Source organism: Sphaeramia orbicularis, chromosome 8, assembly GCF_902148855.1.
Source record: "Sphaeramia orbicularis chromosome 8, fSphaOr1.1, whole genome shotgun sequence".
Lineage (NCBI taxonomy): Eukaryota > Metazoa > Chordata > Actinopteri > Kurtiformes > Apogonidae > Sphaeramia > Sphaeramia orbicularis.
The window spans coordinates 52,125,234-52,144,294 of NC_043964.1; the positions used below are offsets into that span (position 1 = coordinate 52,125,234).

The window sequence follows — 19,061 nt, forward strand, 5'->3', positions numbered from 1 at the left end:
TGCTCAGTGGTTTGTGTATGTTCCCAATGTTTCCGATGCGGGTTAGCAGTACTCGAGTATATTAATATTACGTAGAATCTGTTAGCTGATTTTACGGAGCTGTTAAATGGGCATTAGCAAGTGTTAGCTTAGCTTGTTTATTTCCTGTGCACTTACTTGTGATAAGCCTTGAGTTACACTCGCTACCCAACTCCAGACCATTTTTGTGTATTGTTTACGTTTACTATTTGACTCCTGTTCATCATGCTAATTGTAATTTGGCATGGGAGCTCCGTGTGTTCAATTCACACGTGTTGCGTTCGTACCGCGCATGTTGCGCTGTTTGCCCACAAGAGGGCGCCAGAGACCACTGAATAAATTTGTATAGCTTGTGTGCATCTCTATTGTACTTTCTTTGTATTTCAATGTGTGAGATGTTGACTGAAGTACATGTACTTTGATTTCTTTATTAATATATTGTTTAATCTTCTTTTGTATTTTTATAGAACCACACACACACACACCCCATGCATGTAAATATATCAACCTTTGGGAATAAATGACTCCTGAACCAACTCTCTGACCGGAGTTTCTCTTCAGTGACATCCTATCTGATCTGAACTAGCCATCCAGAGTTCCATACTCTTTCACATGGTCCTTCGAGCCGGATCAGATAGTTCACTGCGGACAATATGGAGTCACTACAAACCCTTGCGGACTCAGCAGAACATCTCAGACCCCAGCGAGAGATGCGGCCACCAGCATACCTCGCTGATTATGAAGTTGGATACAATCCTACAGTGGTGGGACCATCTGCATCCAACATCCATGAGGAAGCTAGAGCAGTAGCCGCCAGAGAAGCACACTTTCACCACGTCGAAGCAGCTTCTCATAGTAGTAGACCTAAGTCCCAAAGCAGTGTTGGATCAAGCACCAGGAGCTCAGTTTCTAAGAGGTCAGTTACAGACACTCTGTCAAACCTGCAGGTGGCAATGTTGGAGGAAAGGGTTAAACGCATGGAATTAGCCGAGGTGCAGAGGCAGATAATGGAAGAGACTCTGGTCAATGAACATTGCAGTCTTCTGGACAAACAGGCTCGAGATGCACTCAATGAAAAGGAGACCCTCCTCAGAGAACAAGAGCGGCAGAGGCATGAATTAGAGGAAAAAGCAGAAACTGCTTACAAGGCTAAGGAGGCAATAACTAAACATCTGATGCTGCAAAGGCGACTGAAAGAGAAGGAGATGGAAGTAGAGAAAGCTGCTATGATAACCTCCTTCCTACAGGAGGAAGCACCCCAGAGCCCTGCTCATTCCAGACCTATTAGTGAATGTGAGTACAACCCCCGGCTTCTAGCCAATTCCCGTACATTACCGTCACACTCACATGGTCAACCTGAACAGCTCCACTCTACACCATCAACTAATGTTCCACCACCAGCCTTTATTCCAACAGCTAATCCTCCTGTCTCCACTAGCCCCCCAGTGACTCAAATCCAGCCTGCTCCGCTACACCAAGCTAATGCTACTATAACCAGGCCAACCATTCTACCACCTACATATACCACTTTACCTTCCTCTACGCCAGCAGCCACCAACCAAGCTCCTCAACTACGACCGGTATCCACCATGGATGCCACCACACCTCAGGCTCAACCACCCTCTCTAGCTCCCAATACATCTCTGCTTAGCCAGCAACCAACGGGCTTCAGTCAAGTACAAGTCCCGCCTGTCCCTCTACATTATCCACAGCAACAGCCAATGCTACCGTATGCAGGTATGCTGCCTTATCCTTACCCCACTGTTCCACCTTTACTACAACAGGTGCCAACGCCTCATATGGGGTCTAGAGTACCACCCAATCCTGAACTTATGGAGCTATTAGTTGCCACATCGTATGGATTGCCTAGACCTACATTACCCCAATTCGCATCTGGTAAAGAGTCAGACTTCGCCCTACTTAAAATGGCTTTAGACAATTTGCTTGAGTCACATACCCACCTTACAGAACAGTTCAAATACCAAATTCTTCTGGATCACTTAAAGCTGCCAAGTGCATATAAGTTAGCCCAAGCATATATGCACGATCCAAAGCCATATACCTCAGCGCTCCAGGCACTCCAGGATAAATATGGACAACCCCGGCAGCTGGTGCAGAGTGAGTTAGGGGCCATCTTAAACTCACCCCCCATAAAAGCAGGAGATCCAGAGGCATTCGACAACTTTGCTCTTTCAGTCCAGGCTTTGGTGGGCATGTTACGCTCCTTAGAGGGTGAGAATGGCTATGAACTGTTATGTGGTTCTCACGTAGATAGACTACTCAGCAAACTGCCTGCTGGTTATCGGGACGGGTTTGTTGAGTACAGCTTGAACCAAGGCATCCTGAGGACTGGAACAGATAAGACATATACGCTTGTAGATTTCTCCACTTGGCTTAAGTTGAAGTCCCAAGCAAAGCGTATCTCATCCAGAGCAGCCACTATGTTCCAAGAGCAGTCAAAGGGCCAAGTGGTCAAAGCCCAGAAGAAATCTTTGGGCCATCCATCTAATGTGTACTATAACACAGAAAGCCAAGTTAAAGTCTCTACTTCAGATCCAGATCGCAGTACCAAGCCTCCTAAGGCAAAACCCAGTCTCAAACCTTACTGCCCGTACTGCGATTCCAGAGAACACTACCTCAGTCTGTGTCCTCAGTTTAAAACACTCTCTGTAGTAGAAATTGCTACCTGGATCAAAGACAGAGGTTGCTGGAGATGTGGAAGGAATCATACTCCAGAAGCATGCAGTCTGAAGAAGCCATGTAAAGTCTGTAAGCAGCAACATCTAACTGTGCTTCATGAAGTGTGTCAGCAAGGAGCCAGAAAGGTGTTAATGGTCAGCTCTGCTCCTACAACTGTCTATGTTGATCGTCCAAATCGTCCACACAAGGTTATGCTCAAGTTGGTGAAGGTATGTTTATACAATGCAGAACACTCACTAGAATGTTTTGCTATTCTGGACGATGGATCAGAAAGAAGCCTCATTCTTCCCTCAGCCGTCCAACGCCTTCACTTAGCTAGAGAGCCAGAAACCCTGCCTTTGTGTACGGTCCGCCAAGAGGTGGTCCACCTACAGGGAGCTGCAGTTTCTTTCAACATCTCACCAGCTCATGCACCTAAGACCAGATATAACATCGACCATGCATTCACAGCTGATGAGCTGAGTCTGTCCGAACATAGCTATCCTGTTAAGTTACTCATGCGCAGACACCCTCATCTGCAAGAACTTCCTCTCCCATTGGTGGACAAAGTTCAACCCTTACTCCTCATTGGATCGGATTATCCACATCTACTCATTCCTAAACAACCAGTCCGATCTGGCCCCCCTGGGAGTCCCTTAGCAGTGTGCACCGCTTTAGGATGGGCGTTGCAAGGCCCAGCCAATCTCAGTCAATTTCCTGATGACCACTCACACTGCTACTTTGTTACATCCCCCACTTCAGAGCTACAGCGACATGTAGAGCGTCTTTGGGAAGTTGACATACTCCCCTATGCTAATACTAAAACTGTCACACGATCCAAGGAGGATATGCAGGCCCTTGATCTACTAGAACAACGTACCGTTAAAGTAGATGTAGATGGCGTGACAAGGTATGCGACTCCACTCCTCAGACGCAAAGGGAGCCCTCTGCTGTGGACACCAAAGACCACTCTGCTCCCACAGCTGCGAAGCACAGAGCGTCGTCTAGCTAAAGACACCGCCTTGGCGGACACATACTGCCAAGAGATACAGAAGCTAGAACAGCTGGGCTATGCTTCACCCATGCCTCCTGACTCAGTAGATGATTCCAAAGAGTCTTGGTATCTGCCCCACCATATAGTCCATCACAATGGCAAGGCCAGAATCGTTTACAACTGTTCTTACCAGCACAATGGACAAAGTCTCAACAGCCAACTCCTGCCTGGTCCAACTTTAGGTCCTTCTCTCCTAGGTGTCCTTCTCCGGTTTAGAGAACACCATGTAGCCATAAGTGGTGACATCAAAGCGATGTTTCATCAGGTGCGTCTACTACCAGAGGACAAGCCGCTACTCCGATTCCTATGGAGAGGTATGAGAAAGGAGGAGGAACCAACTGTGTATGAATGGCAGGTTTTACCATTCGGGACTACATGCAGTCCATGCTGCGCTACATATGCCCTCCAGAGACACGTGAGGGACAACAGTAAGGGACAGGAGGACATTTTACACATAGTGGAAACTGCTTTCTATGTAGACAATTGTTTGACTAGTCTCACAAGTGTGGACCAAGCTAAGACCCTCATAGACCAAATGAGAACAATGCTGTCTGTTGGAGGCTTTGACATAAGGCAGTGGTCCAGTAACATTCCCTCAGTCGTCGAACACCTCCCAGTTGAGGCTAAAGCAGCTAGCACTGAACGGTGGCTTTCCCAGCACACTCAAGACCCTGAAGAACTAGCACTGGGTCTTCGCTGGAACTGTCTCACTGATCGCCTGGGGTACCGTCATAGACCAGTAGAGTATTCCCAGCCCACTCTGAGGAATGTGTACAAGGTGATGGCAACACAATACGACCCAATTGGATATCTTATCCCCTACACAACCCGAGCTAAGATCCTCATCCAAGACCTGTGGAAAGTAAAAGTTGGTTGGGATGAGAAGATTCGTCCGGAAGCACTGCTGGATCAATGGACACAATGGGAGAGTGAACTAGTCTATCTTCCACAAGTTGAAATACCCAGGTGTTACGTTCCACATGAAGCAGATATGGAAATGCCCGTACGGGAAGCACACATCTTTTGTGATGCTTCCGAGAGAGCATATGGAGCAGTGGCATATATGCGTACCCAAGGCCGCAAAGGTGAGGTCCACATAGCATTTGTGATGGCTCGATCACGAGTTAGTCCCCGTAAACAGTTGTCCATTCCACGCCTTGAATTGTGTGCTGCTTTGACTGGTGCACAGTTGGCCAAACTCATCATGACAGAACTGTCACTCGCTCCCCATCACATCACACTCTGGTCCGACTCTACAACAGTCCTGAACTGGCTCAAATCGGACTCATGCCGTTATAAGGTTTTTGTGGGCACAAGAGTCTCAGAGATCCAGGAACTCACTGAAGGTTCAAACTGGAGGTATGTCAGCACCGTAGACAACCCTGCTGATGACCTTACCCGTGGTAAAACCCTGCACGAGCTCTGCCAGCCAAGCAGGTGGAGTCAAGGTCCACCATTTCTCCAGCAACCTCCAGACTCCTGGCCAGTGATGCATGGTGAAGTAGCACCAGCAGAAGACGAGGACGAATTACGGAAAACCGTGTTCTGTGGAGCAACAACCTGTCCTCAAAGTATAACGTCTGATCTTATCAATGACAACTGGGACAGTCTTATCAGAGCTACTCACGAGAGCCTTCACGGGGCGGCTAGCGACCAAAGTGGTTCTGCGATGACAGCGGCTGAAGCATTAGTTGCTGAACTACACCTTCTGAGGCAATCACAAAGGGAGAGCTTCCCAGAAGAAGTTGAGACGCTAATTGCTGGTAAGCCCATTTCAACACAGAGTCGTTTGGTTATGCTCTCTCCAGAGTATGATGCAGCTGTCGGTCTGATGAAGGTGGGAGGCAGGCTCCGTAGAGCAGAGGATCTCGACCCAGATACCATGCATCCTATCATTCTCGATCCAAAACACTATGTCACCAAACTGCTCATTAAGAAGTATGACCATAACCTTATGCACCCAGGTCCAGAGCGAGTTTTTGCAGAGTTAAGGCGAAGATATTGGATCTTACGGGGAAGAGCATCAATCAAACGCCATCAGCACAGCTGTGTCGAATGTCAAAAATGGCGTGCAAGTCCAGTGGTACCTCAAATGGCAGATCTACCTCCCGCAAGACTCCGTCTATACAAGCCACCTTTCTGGTCTACTGGAGTTGACTGCTTTGGACCCTACCACATCAAGGTGGGTAGACGGACTGAGAAGCGGTGGGGGCTGATTTTTAAATGCATGACAACAAGCTGTGTACATCTCGACCTGCTTGAGAGCCTCGACACAGACGCCTTTTTGATGGCCTTACGTCGATTCATTGCTCGACGGGGTAAGCCATTCGAGATCCTAGCAGACAGAGGGACTAACTTTCGAGGTGGAGCTGCAGAGCTACAAGCTAGTTTTGCAGCTTTAGAAGCCCCTCTTCAAGAACAGCTCGCCAGACAAAGGATAGAGTTCCATTTTAATCCCCCTAGTTCTCCACACTTTGGTGGAACGTGGGAACGAGAGATCAAGTCAGTCAAAGCAGCTCTCCGAGTCATACTCCAAGACCACATTGTTGCTGAGCCTGTACTTCAGACTGTGTTGATCGAGGTGGAGGGAATAATCAACTCAAAACCACTGGGATACATCTCCTCCGATGCCGCTGACCCAGACCCAGTCACACCAAATCTACTACTCATGGGACGTCGAGACGCATCGCTCCCACAAGCCGTCTATGCCTCCAGCGATCTCCTGAGTCGAAGAAGATGGCGACATAGTCAGATCTTGGTTGACCACTTCTGGACTAACTTCATCCGTCATCACCTTCCTGACCTTCAGAAGCGCCAGAAATGGCACAAAGACACTGCCAACCTAACCACTGGCCAGGTGGTTATGGTCGTTGACTCACAGTTACCCAGAGCCCAGTGGCCCATCGGGAGGGTGATGAAGACCTGTCCAGGCCCGGATGGTCGAGTCAGGGCAGCAGAAGTGAAAATACAAGGTCAGACCTACCTGCGACCAGTCGCGCACCTAGTGCGGCTGCCAGCCTGGGAGGATGAAGTGGACATATGAATGAGACTTTCTTTTGAATTCAAATTTATACCTAAATTTGGGGGCGGCTATGTCAGAAAGTCTATTTAATTTCCGGGACTTTTATTTTGAAGTTGACGTGCACTTTGCCGTAGCGCTGTCTTTTCCGCTGTCGGCAGATGTGCATGAGTAATGGAGAAGTGGTCTGTGTGCGTGCATGACGCAGTGTGAGTACTTACACCCTAATTTGTTTATATCTATCTGTTATGGCACTGCTCAGTGGTTTGTGTATGTTCCCAATGTTTCCGATGCGGGTTAGCAGTACTCGAGTATATTAATATTACGTAGAATCTGTTAGCTGATTTTACGGAGCTGTTAAATGGGCATTAGCAAGTGTTAGCTTAGCTTGTTTATTTCCTGTGCACTTACTTGTGATAAGCCTTGAGTTACACTCGCTACCCAACTCCAGACCATTTTTGTGTATTGTTTACGTTTACTATTTGACTCCTGTTCATCATGCTAATTGTAATTTGGCATGGGAGCTCCGTGTGTTCAATTCACACGTGTTGCGTTCGTACCGCGCATGTTGCGCTGTTTGCCCACAAGAGGGCGCCAGAGACCACTGAATAAATTTGTATAGCTTGTGTGCATCTCTATTGTACTTTCTTTGTATTTCAATGTGTGAGATGTTGACTGAAGCACATGTACTTTGATTTCTTTATTAATATATTGTTTAATCTTCTTTTGTATTTTTATAGAACCACACACACACACACCCCATGCATGTAAATATATCAACCTTTGGGAATAAATGACTCCTGAACCAACTCTCTGACCGGAGTTTCTCTTCAGTGACATCCTATCTGATCTGAACTAGCCATCCAGAGTTCCATACTCTTTCACAATTAATGTCAACCCCAAACATTTCTCTAGGCTTTAGAATGAAAAAAGTAAAATTATAGGCTATTCTGAAAATGTTTACATCTACTAACTATCCTCTAAAAAATGTAAATAACATGAGCAACCTGAAATTTTTTAAAGAAAACTAGATGGAGATTTAGCAATATTGTGCCTCAGCCATATTGTGCCTCATGATTAAATATCATTAATTTTTAATCTATATTAATCACATTTCATTTTGCATGAGCAGACTGTAGAAAGAAGGGAATATATATATGCACTTAACAGGTTTATTAAACACCTTCAACAATTTCAACAAAACTGTAACCAACTAATCCATCTTGCTTTTTTTGTCCTCATATTTCCATCCAGAGGACCAACGTGCTGTTTAGTGTCTTCCATCTTTATGGGCTGGTTCTGCTGCCTGTCACTACCGGATAAAATGACCATTTGTGCATACACAACGCTAACTCTACTGGACAAACTGACCCAAATGCGTTGGCAGAGACGTTCAGACTCATGCTGCTGCAGATGGGTTAATGGAGTTAAAATTTTTAATCCAGTTAATTATGATGGTGGATTATCCACGTTAAATTTGACAGCCCTAGTAAATATAATAAGCAGTGGTAAGAGAACTAAATTACCAACAAGAAAACAAACACTGCACACTGGAATAAACAATAAACAACATAAACAACATTACATCACGGAACTGCACAGTCCCAGTGAACAGAGACAGTTTCTGCTTTTTGTTTCTTTTTAACTGGTTTCATCCCGTTGTTCCAGATTGTTCCTGCTCATTCCACTTGAACGCCTACAGTCCTGCTTTGTGTTTTCATTCAAACTAAGCTCTCATCATGCAGATGTTGGCAGCCTTTCCCAGATTGTGCAGAAATATGTAACTTTAACAACTTATGTGAGAGATTTGTATCATCAGATGAAGCACAGCAACAACTATTGCATGTCTATGTTTGAGTCATTTTTAAAGTTGATCTTTATTTATAGAATAAACACTGTAACAGAATGTACAATAGTTACTCATGTGACCATCATTTGGATTTTGCCCTGAAGGAGAATCCAATGCAAATATTATGCTTGTTGGTTTCTTTTTGCATAAAATACAAATCACAGTGTTTTAAATGATAGTTAACTTGTTGTTAAATTGTAGTCAACTGCACTCATCTGACTAACTTGTAGTGTGGAGTACTTTCTTCACTCTCATAAGAAAACACAAAGATATTACTTCTGTAAGACCATCTGAAAGGTGAGTTTTAAAAAACATTCACTCATACATGATCATATAAATGTTTTGTAGATGATAATATGAATATTTTAAAGTCATTAACAATCATTGCAGCTGAACATCTTGCAATTTCTCTCACAAAGTACAAACAGATTCATAAAGGAAGCAGAACAATCATGAAGAGGATCACATTGACGGTCATGTTTTTATCAGGTTAGTGTAAGTTAATATTTACATTTCTTTACACAGATACAGTAAGGGAATGTTAATCAGTACTACATAATTAAAACAAACAAAAAAAAAACAAAAGTAATCTACAATGTGACTGTCTCAGGTAAGAGAAGCCCCAGTTACTTTGACATGAACTAATATCATTAACAAACATCAGCTAACATTTTTCTTCACAGTTTGATGGCTAGTGAATATGTGGGAATAACTGTATTTGTGTCTTGGTGGTTTATGATCTGTTACTGATGCTCTGGGTTGGGGGTGTCAAACTCATTTTCTTTCAGGAGCCACATTCAGCCCAGTGTTATCTCCAGTGAGCCCAACCAAAACAATAATAGCATAAATACCTATAAATAATGACAATTCTAAGTCTTTCTCTTTGTTTTAGTGTAATGAAAAACATTAAATTATGAAAATAATAGGACGGCGTATTGTCACTTGTCACTACGAGAATAAAGTCATTATTTAACAAGAATAAAGTCGTTATTTAATGAGAATAAAGTAGTAGTTTTAAAAAACTCATTAATTAATGAGAATAAAGTTGTAGTTTAAAAAAAAAAAAACTCATTATTTAATGAGAATAAAGTTGTTAGTTAACAAGAATAAAGTCGTTAATTTACAAGAATAAAGTCATTATTTAACGAGAATAAAGTCGTACTTTTATGAGTAAAAGTCGTAATATTTTGAAAATTCGACAGAGTTTCCGGTTTTACAGCGAAGGTAACAAGCGAAGCAGCAACTTTCCCTTCTGTTGGACTCAAAAACTCGGAGTAGAATCCCCACAGTTTGTTCAGAAACTCCAAACCCTCTCTGTTTAGTTCTCTGGTGTTTCCACTGATAGTCCTACAGCTGACCACTTCATCAGTTTCTCCTCCACAAAAGAGGAAATTTTCAACAAATCTGTTCAGTTCTTACAACAAACCCAAATGTGTGCAAAGTCACTTCAAAGTCCTCAGACTAATGTGTTGATGGGGGGGCAGACTCAGTATTTGGCGTTTGTGTCTAACCCCCACATGAAAGTGTAACTTCACAAAATGTTCCAAGCTCTAGATTATTCGATGAGTGGATACGACTTTAGTCTCATTATATTATGACTTTATTCTTGAAATATAACGACTTTATTCTCATTAAATAATGAGTTTTTTTAAAACTACGACTTTATTCTCATTAAATAATGACTTTATTGTCATTAAATAGCAACTTCTTCTCGTTAAATAATGAGTTTTTTAAAACTATGACATTATTCTCGTTAAATAATGACTTTATTCTCGTGAAATAACGACTTTATTCTCTTTAAATAATGAGGGTTTTTTTTAACTACAACTTTATTCTCGTTAAATAACGACTTTATTCTCGTAGTGACAAGCTTTTTTTTTTTTTTTCTTATGTGGCCCTAATAGGCCATTGTAGAATGGTATACCTAATCCACTTTTTTTTTTTTTTGAATTTTAAAATAAGGATGGGTACTTTATGAGCTCAGCTTCACAGGGTTTTAGATTTCCTAAGAGACCTTTGTTTTGTTAAAAAAAAAAAACAACTTTTTTTGTTTTAATTCATTAATTGTAATAAAGCAATTTCAACACAATGCATTCTTCACACAAACATTCACACATGCACACACACACACACACACACACACACACAATTTGTCCTGAAAAATTAAAATATATTTTCATCATTATCACAGGACTGTGGTGCTTCTCTGTTGGTTTTATACGCACCTATACCCTTGTTGAAGTTCCGCTGTCCTGGTCTAATGCTCAGAGGTTCTGCAGAACAGAGTACACAGACCTGGCCACTGCTGAGAACAAGGAAGAGATGCAAGAGCTAGTGGACGCCGGCAGACGCTGGTATGGTGGTCATCTGTGGATTGGACTGTATGATGACATCCATAGCTGGAGGTGGTCAATGGATGAGGAGGGTTATTATGACGCAGGAGGCGCAGAGTTCAGGATGTGGGGAGCCTCTGAACCCAGTAATGGAAATGAAAAATGTGCACTCATGTTCTTGGCAGGGACATGGCATGACATTTCTTGCCAAACTAAGGCCCCATTTGTCTGCTACAACGGTAAGAATTCACATCATAAGATGACTGTAAGACATCATTACTACTGAACTGAGCTGGGGTTACAGTGGGATTGTGGGTAATCTCAAGAGAGTCGACACTCAAACAGGACAGTTATAGTTCACACCATGTAAGAGCTCATGAATAATGTCTTTATTTAAGGCAATAATATGATTCCCATTTGATGCCATGTTTTGACAGTAGCTCAGAGCTGACTGCTTCTTAGTGGGTGACATGTAGCTTTAAGATGTGTCAGCTGCTGTGTTTGAGAGTGGACCAGACTTATCCAGTTAGAACAGAGTGGACAAAACAGACACTGGCATGAATGAGGACTGGTTTTGTTTTGGTTTTTTGGGGCCACTGTGGGGAAGAGCGGTGCAGTCTGCAACTGTGCCACTAGATGTCCCTAAAACCATACATTTGTCAGATTGGTTTCATTTTGTAAATGCTGCCGTTTCCATAAATGTCTTCTCATGCATTGCTAAAAAAAAATGTGTATGGTATACATTTATGGAAACATAGCACTGATGTGACCACTGGTATGTAATTGTAAACAGAATAACAGAATGAAGTAAATACACACAATCACTGCACTGAACAGAGGGACAGTCACATGATGCATATCATATAAAGGGCTATGATACAATACAGTATTACAACACAGTATACTGCTTTTCCACTGCCAGGGTCTGATTGACTGGCCTTGAGTAGGCATGGCTCAGCTCGGTCTGACTCCCAGCATGCAACATTTTCATGACAGCCACAGTACTGGCTCAGCATGGCTTGTTGTGATACAAGACACTTTTACACAGAGATCCCAGAAAAAAGGTGAGATGGTGATCCCACCTTTTTTCCATCACTGACTGATTCCACAGCCAAGACACAGGAGTAACAGAGGTGAGACAGGCTGGACCTTTACAGCAGACCTGCGTTCCGGAATCAAAGGGGTGGTGACGCAGTGCAGAGTATAGTGTGACCTATAACTTGTGTCAGAAATACCCCGAGCATAGCAGTGTTGCTAACCTCTCCAGTCTTTCACCGTTCCACAAATGTTAACATGGGTAGAGTCCTCCGCCCAAACTGACAACAGCTCGCAGATGTTGGCATCTCCCCAGCTCAACATCTTGCTGGTGACGTTGATATGTTTGTTTACTGTACACAGGATGCACTCATTTTTAAATCCCCCCGGCGCGGGGATCGCACATGCAATACATCTTCAAAAAGTCACACATGGGTTGAGGAACGAGAGGTGTTCCTTTTACAGTGTTCCAGAATCATGATTCCACCTTTATCAGGGCTCTGTCACCACCTCCAGAGGAGTTACAGAGCTGTGACAGAGGTGGGACCAAATGATCCACCATTTTACACAGACGTTCCAGAATAAAGGCGAAATATTCCTGAAACAGAAGTGCTGTGGAAAAGATAGAGTGAACTACTGTGATGTCGACTTAAGCACATCTGTAGCTACACATAATGCAACAGTGGAGGAGGAACTTGACACTGTAATTCATAATATCCAAAATAACATTATATTAAGATTTTCTCAAGCAAAAATAGAATAGTTTACAAACATGTTATTGTGATTTATTAAGGCACTAACTTGAAAATATGCTCCAACATTTTCAAACATTTCCTGCTTGTTTGGCTTTTCATAACACACCTTGCACCATGATTTAAAGGTGCTGGAGACTTTCGTGACCAATTTTTCATCAAATCTGTAAAACCTGTCATATCTTAAGTATCACAAATCTGTTAGTCTTTCTGTGATTACTCACCTGAATCTCTTGCATTACGGCGAACAGTTTCTTAGTACCATCCACCAGAAACAAATCGTGTGTTTACAAACCGACCTGGGATGTCACTCGGGCATCTTTGGAATTTTGTTGTGACATGCATTTTGGGAAATGGAGGTTTGTGGTAGTGGCAGCGTGACCATATGGTATTATATGGATGAAACGTCTGAAACAGGGAAACGTCTGCAGGAATATGCATAGAAAGAAGGCAGTTCCTGCTGTTTCCGATCGTGTCTGTTCCAGCTGCCGCTGTCAGAGGGCTGCGCGAGCCTTCACTTCTCACAATGCACATCACGACAAAATTCTGAAGATGCCTGAGTGACCTCCCAGCTCATTTGTAAACACATGCACTGACCTTCAAATCAAACCAAAACCATCCAGACTGGAAAGCTGTGGTTCTATACTAGTGGATGAGAATTGTCTTTGAAATGTTGTTTCAAACACGATAATCCATTCAGTAATTTATGCACAAAGACCACACTGTATTGGCCTCTGCAGCTTTAAGTTTTCTTTCTTTTTTCTTTTACAAAGTATTTTTTTATATATTGAACCCATTATTGTTTTTAGTAAAAAAAATAAAATAAAATACATAGAGCAGGAGTAAACACCTAAAGGATGTATTTGGTGTCTCCCTGTAGCATTAATGCACTTTGTGTAATGCTTTCAGCACAGACCCAGAACCCAAATGCAGAACGCAGAGACGGATGTAAAAGTTTACAGGGTTTATTGAATACAATTACGATGATAATGATAATGAACAGGATCTTGAGGACAGCGGGCAAGGAAGTCCTCGTCTGAACCGTCCTCCGGGTTTCGGACGCGAACCCACGGTTCGGCACCGGATTTAATGCCGGATCACCGACTAGGGGAAAGCAGAGGGAGGTCAGGGACGGAAACAGGTCATGCACAGGGAGGCAATCAGACAGGCGACAGGACATAGGGAAAAGGCAAACTCACGTACCGAATAATCAGGCGAAGGCGTCAAAAAACCAGGAAGGCAGATGGAGGCTGACAAAAACCGACAGGGAGCAGGCAAAAGACAGGCAAACAGGATGACAAAAAACAGGTCGAACACGGTAAGGCAAACGGACAAACAGGATCAGAACGCTGGTAAGTAATCTACAAGAGAAAACGAACTGGCATCTGATCAGGGGAAAAGGCAGGGTATAAATACACAAAAGGGAGGGAAGACAACGAGACACAGGTGGAACAAATTAGGGCGGAGTCAGGAAATCAGGGTAAAGGTGAACACCAAACAGGAAGGGAAGTAAAGACAACAGACAAGACACATGAGGAAAACTTAACAAAATAAAACAGGAAGTGACAGACAAACATAGAAGACAGACAACCCCAGACTAACGTCCGGTAACCGGCTTCACACTTTGCCAAATCAAACCCAAATCACATTAGCCAAATACAGTTTGCTCTATTTTAACTGCTAACATGAATTTACGTACCATAATATTGTTATGTATTTTTATTGATGGACTGGTGACTCAGTAACAACATATCCATGACTCACTGGGTGTCCCAACCCTAAGACAGAAAAAGGCAGAAACAGTGTCAGGTAGTTATTGTTTTGAGACATTTCCAAGTGGATTCTACTGTATGATAACAATAATAATAATAATAATAATAATATTAGTAGTAGTAGTAGTAGTAGAATTATTATGACAGTTCTTCTTGGTCAAAGCTGACATTTTGAAACATGTCTAAAATGCAGCAGGTGCATCTCCCAGGTTTATTGTCGTGTCTGAAGTGAGGACCTGGCCTGAGGCTCAGAGTTACTGCAGAGAACACTACACTGACCTGGCCAGTGTGAGGAACAACAGTGACAACAACCAGATAAAGGACCTGCTTTCAGCTGAGTATACATGGATCGGCCTCTACAGGGACTCATGGAAATGGTCAGATCGGAGTCCTGTATCATTTACAAACTGGAGAAATGGGAAACCAGGAGGACTGCCTTGTGTGCTTACACATAAAGGCCAATGGGAGGACCGACGTTGTGATATAAAGTTGTTCTTTGTGTGCCAAACTGGTGAGTGTTAAGATACATTTCTTTTTTTCATTCAAATTTTTTAAATTTAATATTAAATGTACGTTCTTGCTGAGCAGCATGGATCATTGCATGCAGCTCCTGGCTGTAAAAACTCATTTTATCTGACTTCTTCATTAAAAAGTATCAGTGAAGCAGCGAGTGATGAGGATGAAACTCACTGGAAAAGATTCCACATTAAACCTGGATGATGCAACAGATGCTATATTACAGCAGGTAACGACACACTAAACAGCTCAGTAAACAGTTATTATTTCAACTATACCATTAGGTTAAATGTTTAATCTACTCAAGCTTTGGTTTAAACCTAAATGAACTCAGCTAGTGTGAATAAGAGTTAACATTTCAACACACTAAGTGAAACTAGCCATTATCATGCTAACATGCTAATAGCACTCAAAACTCAAAACCATGGACTGCATGTAGACGGTGCCTGAAGCCCCTAACCCACAGGTGTGGAGCGTTCAGTGTGGGCATGTTGACCCTCACTATCCTCACATTCTTATTTGGACAAGAGAATGCAGCTGCAGAGAGCGAGGGCTGAAACTTGACAAGGTAATGCTCTGTGAAAACTAGCAAAAAAACAAATGAAAACAATCAAAAACTAGAAGCACTCGGAGAGCGCAGACCTCCGCCAAGGCTGATCAGTGGCCCCCCCCGTGGGCCCCCCCACCCCCGATCACCACCAAAATTTCATCATTTCTTCCTTATCCCATTTCCAACAAACCCTGAAAATTTCATCCAAATCTGTCCATAACTTTTTGAGTTATGTTGCACACTAACGGACAGACAAACAAACAGACAGACAAACAAACAAACAAACAAACAAACCCTGGCAAAAACATAACCTCCTTGGCGGAGGTAATAATAAGAAATATTGACTGAAACATATTTGAGTCATTTTGAAAACAGAAGCTGACTTAATTTTGAAGTTCAAATGTAAATCTTTTAACACATGAGTATGTGCAGTATTATTCAACTTCCAGCTCCAGTTCTTTGTGGAACACCCTTTAGCTTTTAGAACTTCTAACCAACAGCTTCACTAAGTGCTGACAAGCGTCTGACACGTCTTCATCAGAATCTTTGCCCATTCTTCATGTGCAAAAGCCTCTACCTCAGTGATGTTTGATGCCCCCCCCCCAATTTAAACATGTAAAATGTTGAAAAGATCAGAATTACTCATGCTGGGATTTGAACCCTGGTCTCCTGCATCATGGACCAATGCATTACTAACAACACTTTCCATCCATGTGTACTGTAGCCTCTCCTATCTCTTGTACTGTATTGTTCTTGTCTACTGTGCTTGTACCATTTATGACCAGAGTCTACATGGTAAAGGGAGTTAAATCCAAACTAAAATCTAACCATGAAGACACAACTGTCTATTCCAGCAGCATTTGGGTCTGAATGAAAAACCAACGTGCAGCCACAGAAGGTGTGAAAGTATTATTCTACAGATGGAACTATAGAACTGCATGAACTGAATATGAAATATATTTGAACACAAACAGTGACTGAGTGAATCACACACAGTTGTCAAACATAAGCCTAGACCTCTGCTGTATCCTGTTGGTTCTAATTTTAAATTATTACCTCCGCCAAGGAGGTTATGTTTTTGCTGGCGTTGGTTTGTTTGTCTGTCTGTCTGTCCGTGTTCAAAATAACTTGAAAAGTTATGGACGGATTTGGATGAAATTTTCGGGAAATGTACAAGGAACAAATGCACAAGGAACAAATGATGAAATTTTGGTGGTGATCGGAGGGGTGGGGGGTGATCACCCTTGGCGGAAGTCTGCGCTCTCCGAGTGCTTTTCTGGTTTGGAATGTAATGGAATTCAATTCCATAACTGAGGCCAACCTTATTTAAAGCCAAGGCTTTGCTTTGGTTCCAAAAGTGGTGACATTAGTGAGGTTAAACTGTTTGCCTTTTTATTAGTGTATAATAAAATGATATAAAAAAAACATAATGAATAAATAAATAAATAAATAAATATACTGATTTATGTGATTTAAAGCATCTATAAGTGCTCTGAACCCCCATCGGACCTCTGACCCTGGACCCCACCATTCTGCTGCACCCCCCCCACCCCCCACCCATCCATTTTCTCTGGTCTTGCCGCTGTGCAGTATATTTCATTAAAATAGCTGTTACAGTTTTTCAACCCCTACATATTATGCTTGTTTTTAAAGCTTTCTGACAGGATTTTACGGCCTAAAGTGAAACATAATTAAGGTTTTGTGAACTGTGACATCCTTCAAATGGACTGAACTTTTATAGTGCATTTTGTTTCATGGTGCCCAAAGCCCTTTACACCCTCATATTCACCCATTCACATGGTGTATTGCCCATGAACACTTCGACATGTGGACAGTCAGTCAGGATTTGAACCACTAACCCTTCGGTCATTGGATGACCCACTCTACCCACTGAGCCACAGCGGCCCCTTAAACATAATCAACTTATAGACATACAATATATTTACAGTATGTCAGTGACACAGTACTTAACTTAGTGACCAATATTTATGTTTTCCTTTGTCCGTCTCTCTGCCTTTATACTTATTCTCCAGTCCAGGATAAATCTAGTCAGACAACAGGATTACAGGATGTAGCCTCATCTCTTTTTTGGCACTGTAACAAAAATGAACTACAGTACAGTGACACTGGTTTATTTCTTTTTCTTTCTTTTTTTTTCAGTTAAGTCGTTTGCTGGATAACTCTGGACTGAGTGAGAACATGAGGCTCAGTTGGAGGAAACGGCCAGATGGAAAGACCTTGTACCTACAAGCAAAGGACAAAGACGAGGAACAGAAAGACACCACTTGCCACGTCAAATAATTCATTGTATTTATTGCAGATAAAATGTTATATTAGTTTAGAGCAGGGGTGTCAGACACGTGGGCCAAAACCAGCTCTCCAAACGTTCCAATCCGGCCCGCGGGTTGAATTTGCAAATTTGCAAAATTACACTGAATTAAACTGAGAATAGCTCTTGAGTGGAAATCTCCTGACCCACCAAAAACATCTGTTTGTCTTAGCGATTTGATGTTTTCCTAAAATTAGAAAAATTCAAGTATTTCACCAGAGGATCAATTAGAAAGTTCCATATGCTATGAGACCCCTTAATTTTGTATTTTGATAGGCTCAACACCCTCCCGTAGCATCATATACTGTGTAAGATAGAAATAATGCATTAAAATGTCTCTTATTTATTTACCCATATCATTATTTATATTAATGTACCCATCATACTGTGTCTTCCTTTTTTTTTTCTTTTTCTTTTTTGGTTCATGTTTAGCAGCAGTTGGTATGTATGTGGGAAGGGTGGGAGGGAGGGGTTTCACTTGGTTCAACCAAGAAAAACATTGCAAGACACTGGATCTAAAATGCATATATTGTTTTTCCTTTCTTAAATTAAAAAACAAAATAAAATTGATTAAAAAAAAAAAAAAAGTAGATTAGTGCATTGGTCTTATTTTAGCAAATAGTTTCAGTGCATTCAATCATTTTGTTTCATGCAAAAAAAACATTTTTTGCTAAAAAACCCCCCTGACTTTTCGCATATGTTCAGGTGCTCAAAAATGCGACGAAAGACCCCCCCCTCCCAAAATAAATAAATAAATAAATAAACAACACAAATACAACAGCACCTGGGGCCTAATTACACTGAAAGACATGGCCCTTACACTGAATGACATTTTCATACTTAAACATATTTTACAGGCACACAGTAAGCCACCTATATCAAATCATTACCTTGACTTTGTAAAGTTTATAATTATTTCCAAAATAACTTTTAGTTTTGCACTTTTTGGCATTTCACTTAATGACATGGATTTCTATTTCATGTTACTATGGCATGAAAACAAGACAATATCAAATATTTAGTTTTCATATTAAAATCATCAGGGAACTTTTGTCCCACATATTCAGTTCATTTAGAGGTCATTCAGTGTAATGAGATCAAGAAGCCATTTTGAAATTCTATCAAAAACTGATCATATGAAAATCTGTGACATCA

The 19,061-nt window shown here is 42.0% G+C and overlaps 1 protein-coding gene across 1 annotated transcript; it reads left to right on the top strand.

Moving 5' to 3' along the window:
- Positions 1 to 6,969: 6,969 nt before the first annotated feature.
- Positions 6,970 to 17,878, top strand: LOC115424880 (lymphocyte antigen 75-like). Its single transcript, XM_030142276.1, has 5 exons — positions 6,970 to 6,979; positions 10,862 to 11,191; positions 14,705 to 15,022; positions 15,165 to 15,256; positions 17,738 to 17,878. Exons 1-5 carry the CDS (start codon positions 6,970 to 6,972, stop codon positions 17,876 to 17,878), a joined length of 891 nt encoding a protein of 296 aa, XP_029998136.1.
- Positions 17,879 to 19,061: the final 1,183 nt, after the last annotated feature.

Coding starts and splice junctions, on each gene's coding strand:
- LOC115424880 (XM_030142276.1), top strand. Junction 11,192..14,704: donor CCCATTTGTCTGCTACAACG/GTAAGAATTCAC, acceptor TCTAAAATGCAG/CAGGTGCATCTCCCAGGTTT. Junction 15,023..15,164: donor GTTCTTTGTGTGCCAAACTG/GTGAGTGTTAAG, acceptor TTCATTAAAAAG/TATCAGTGAAGCAGCGAGTG.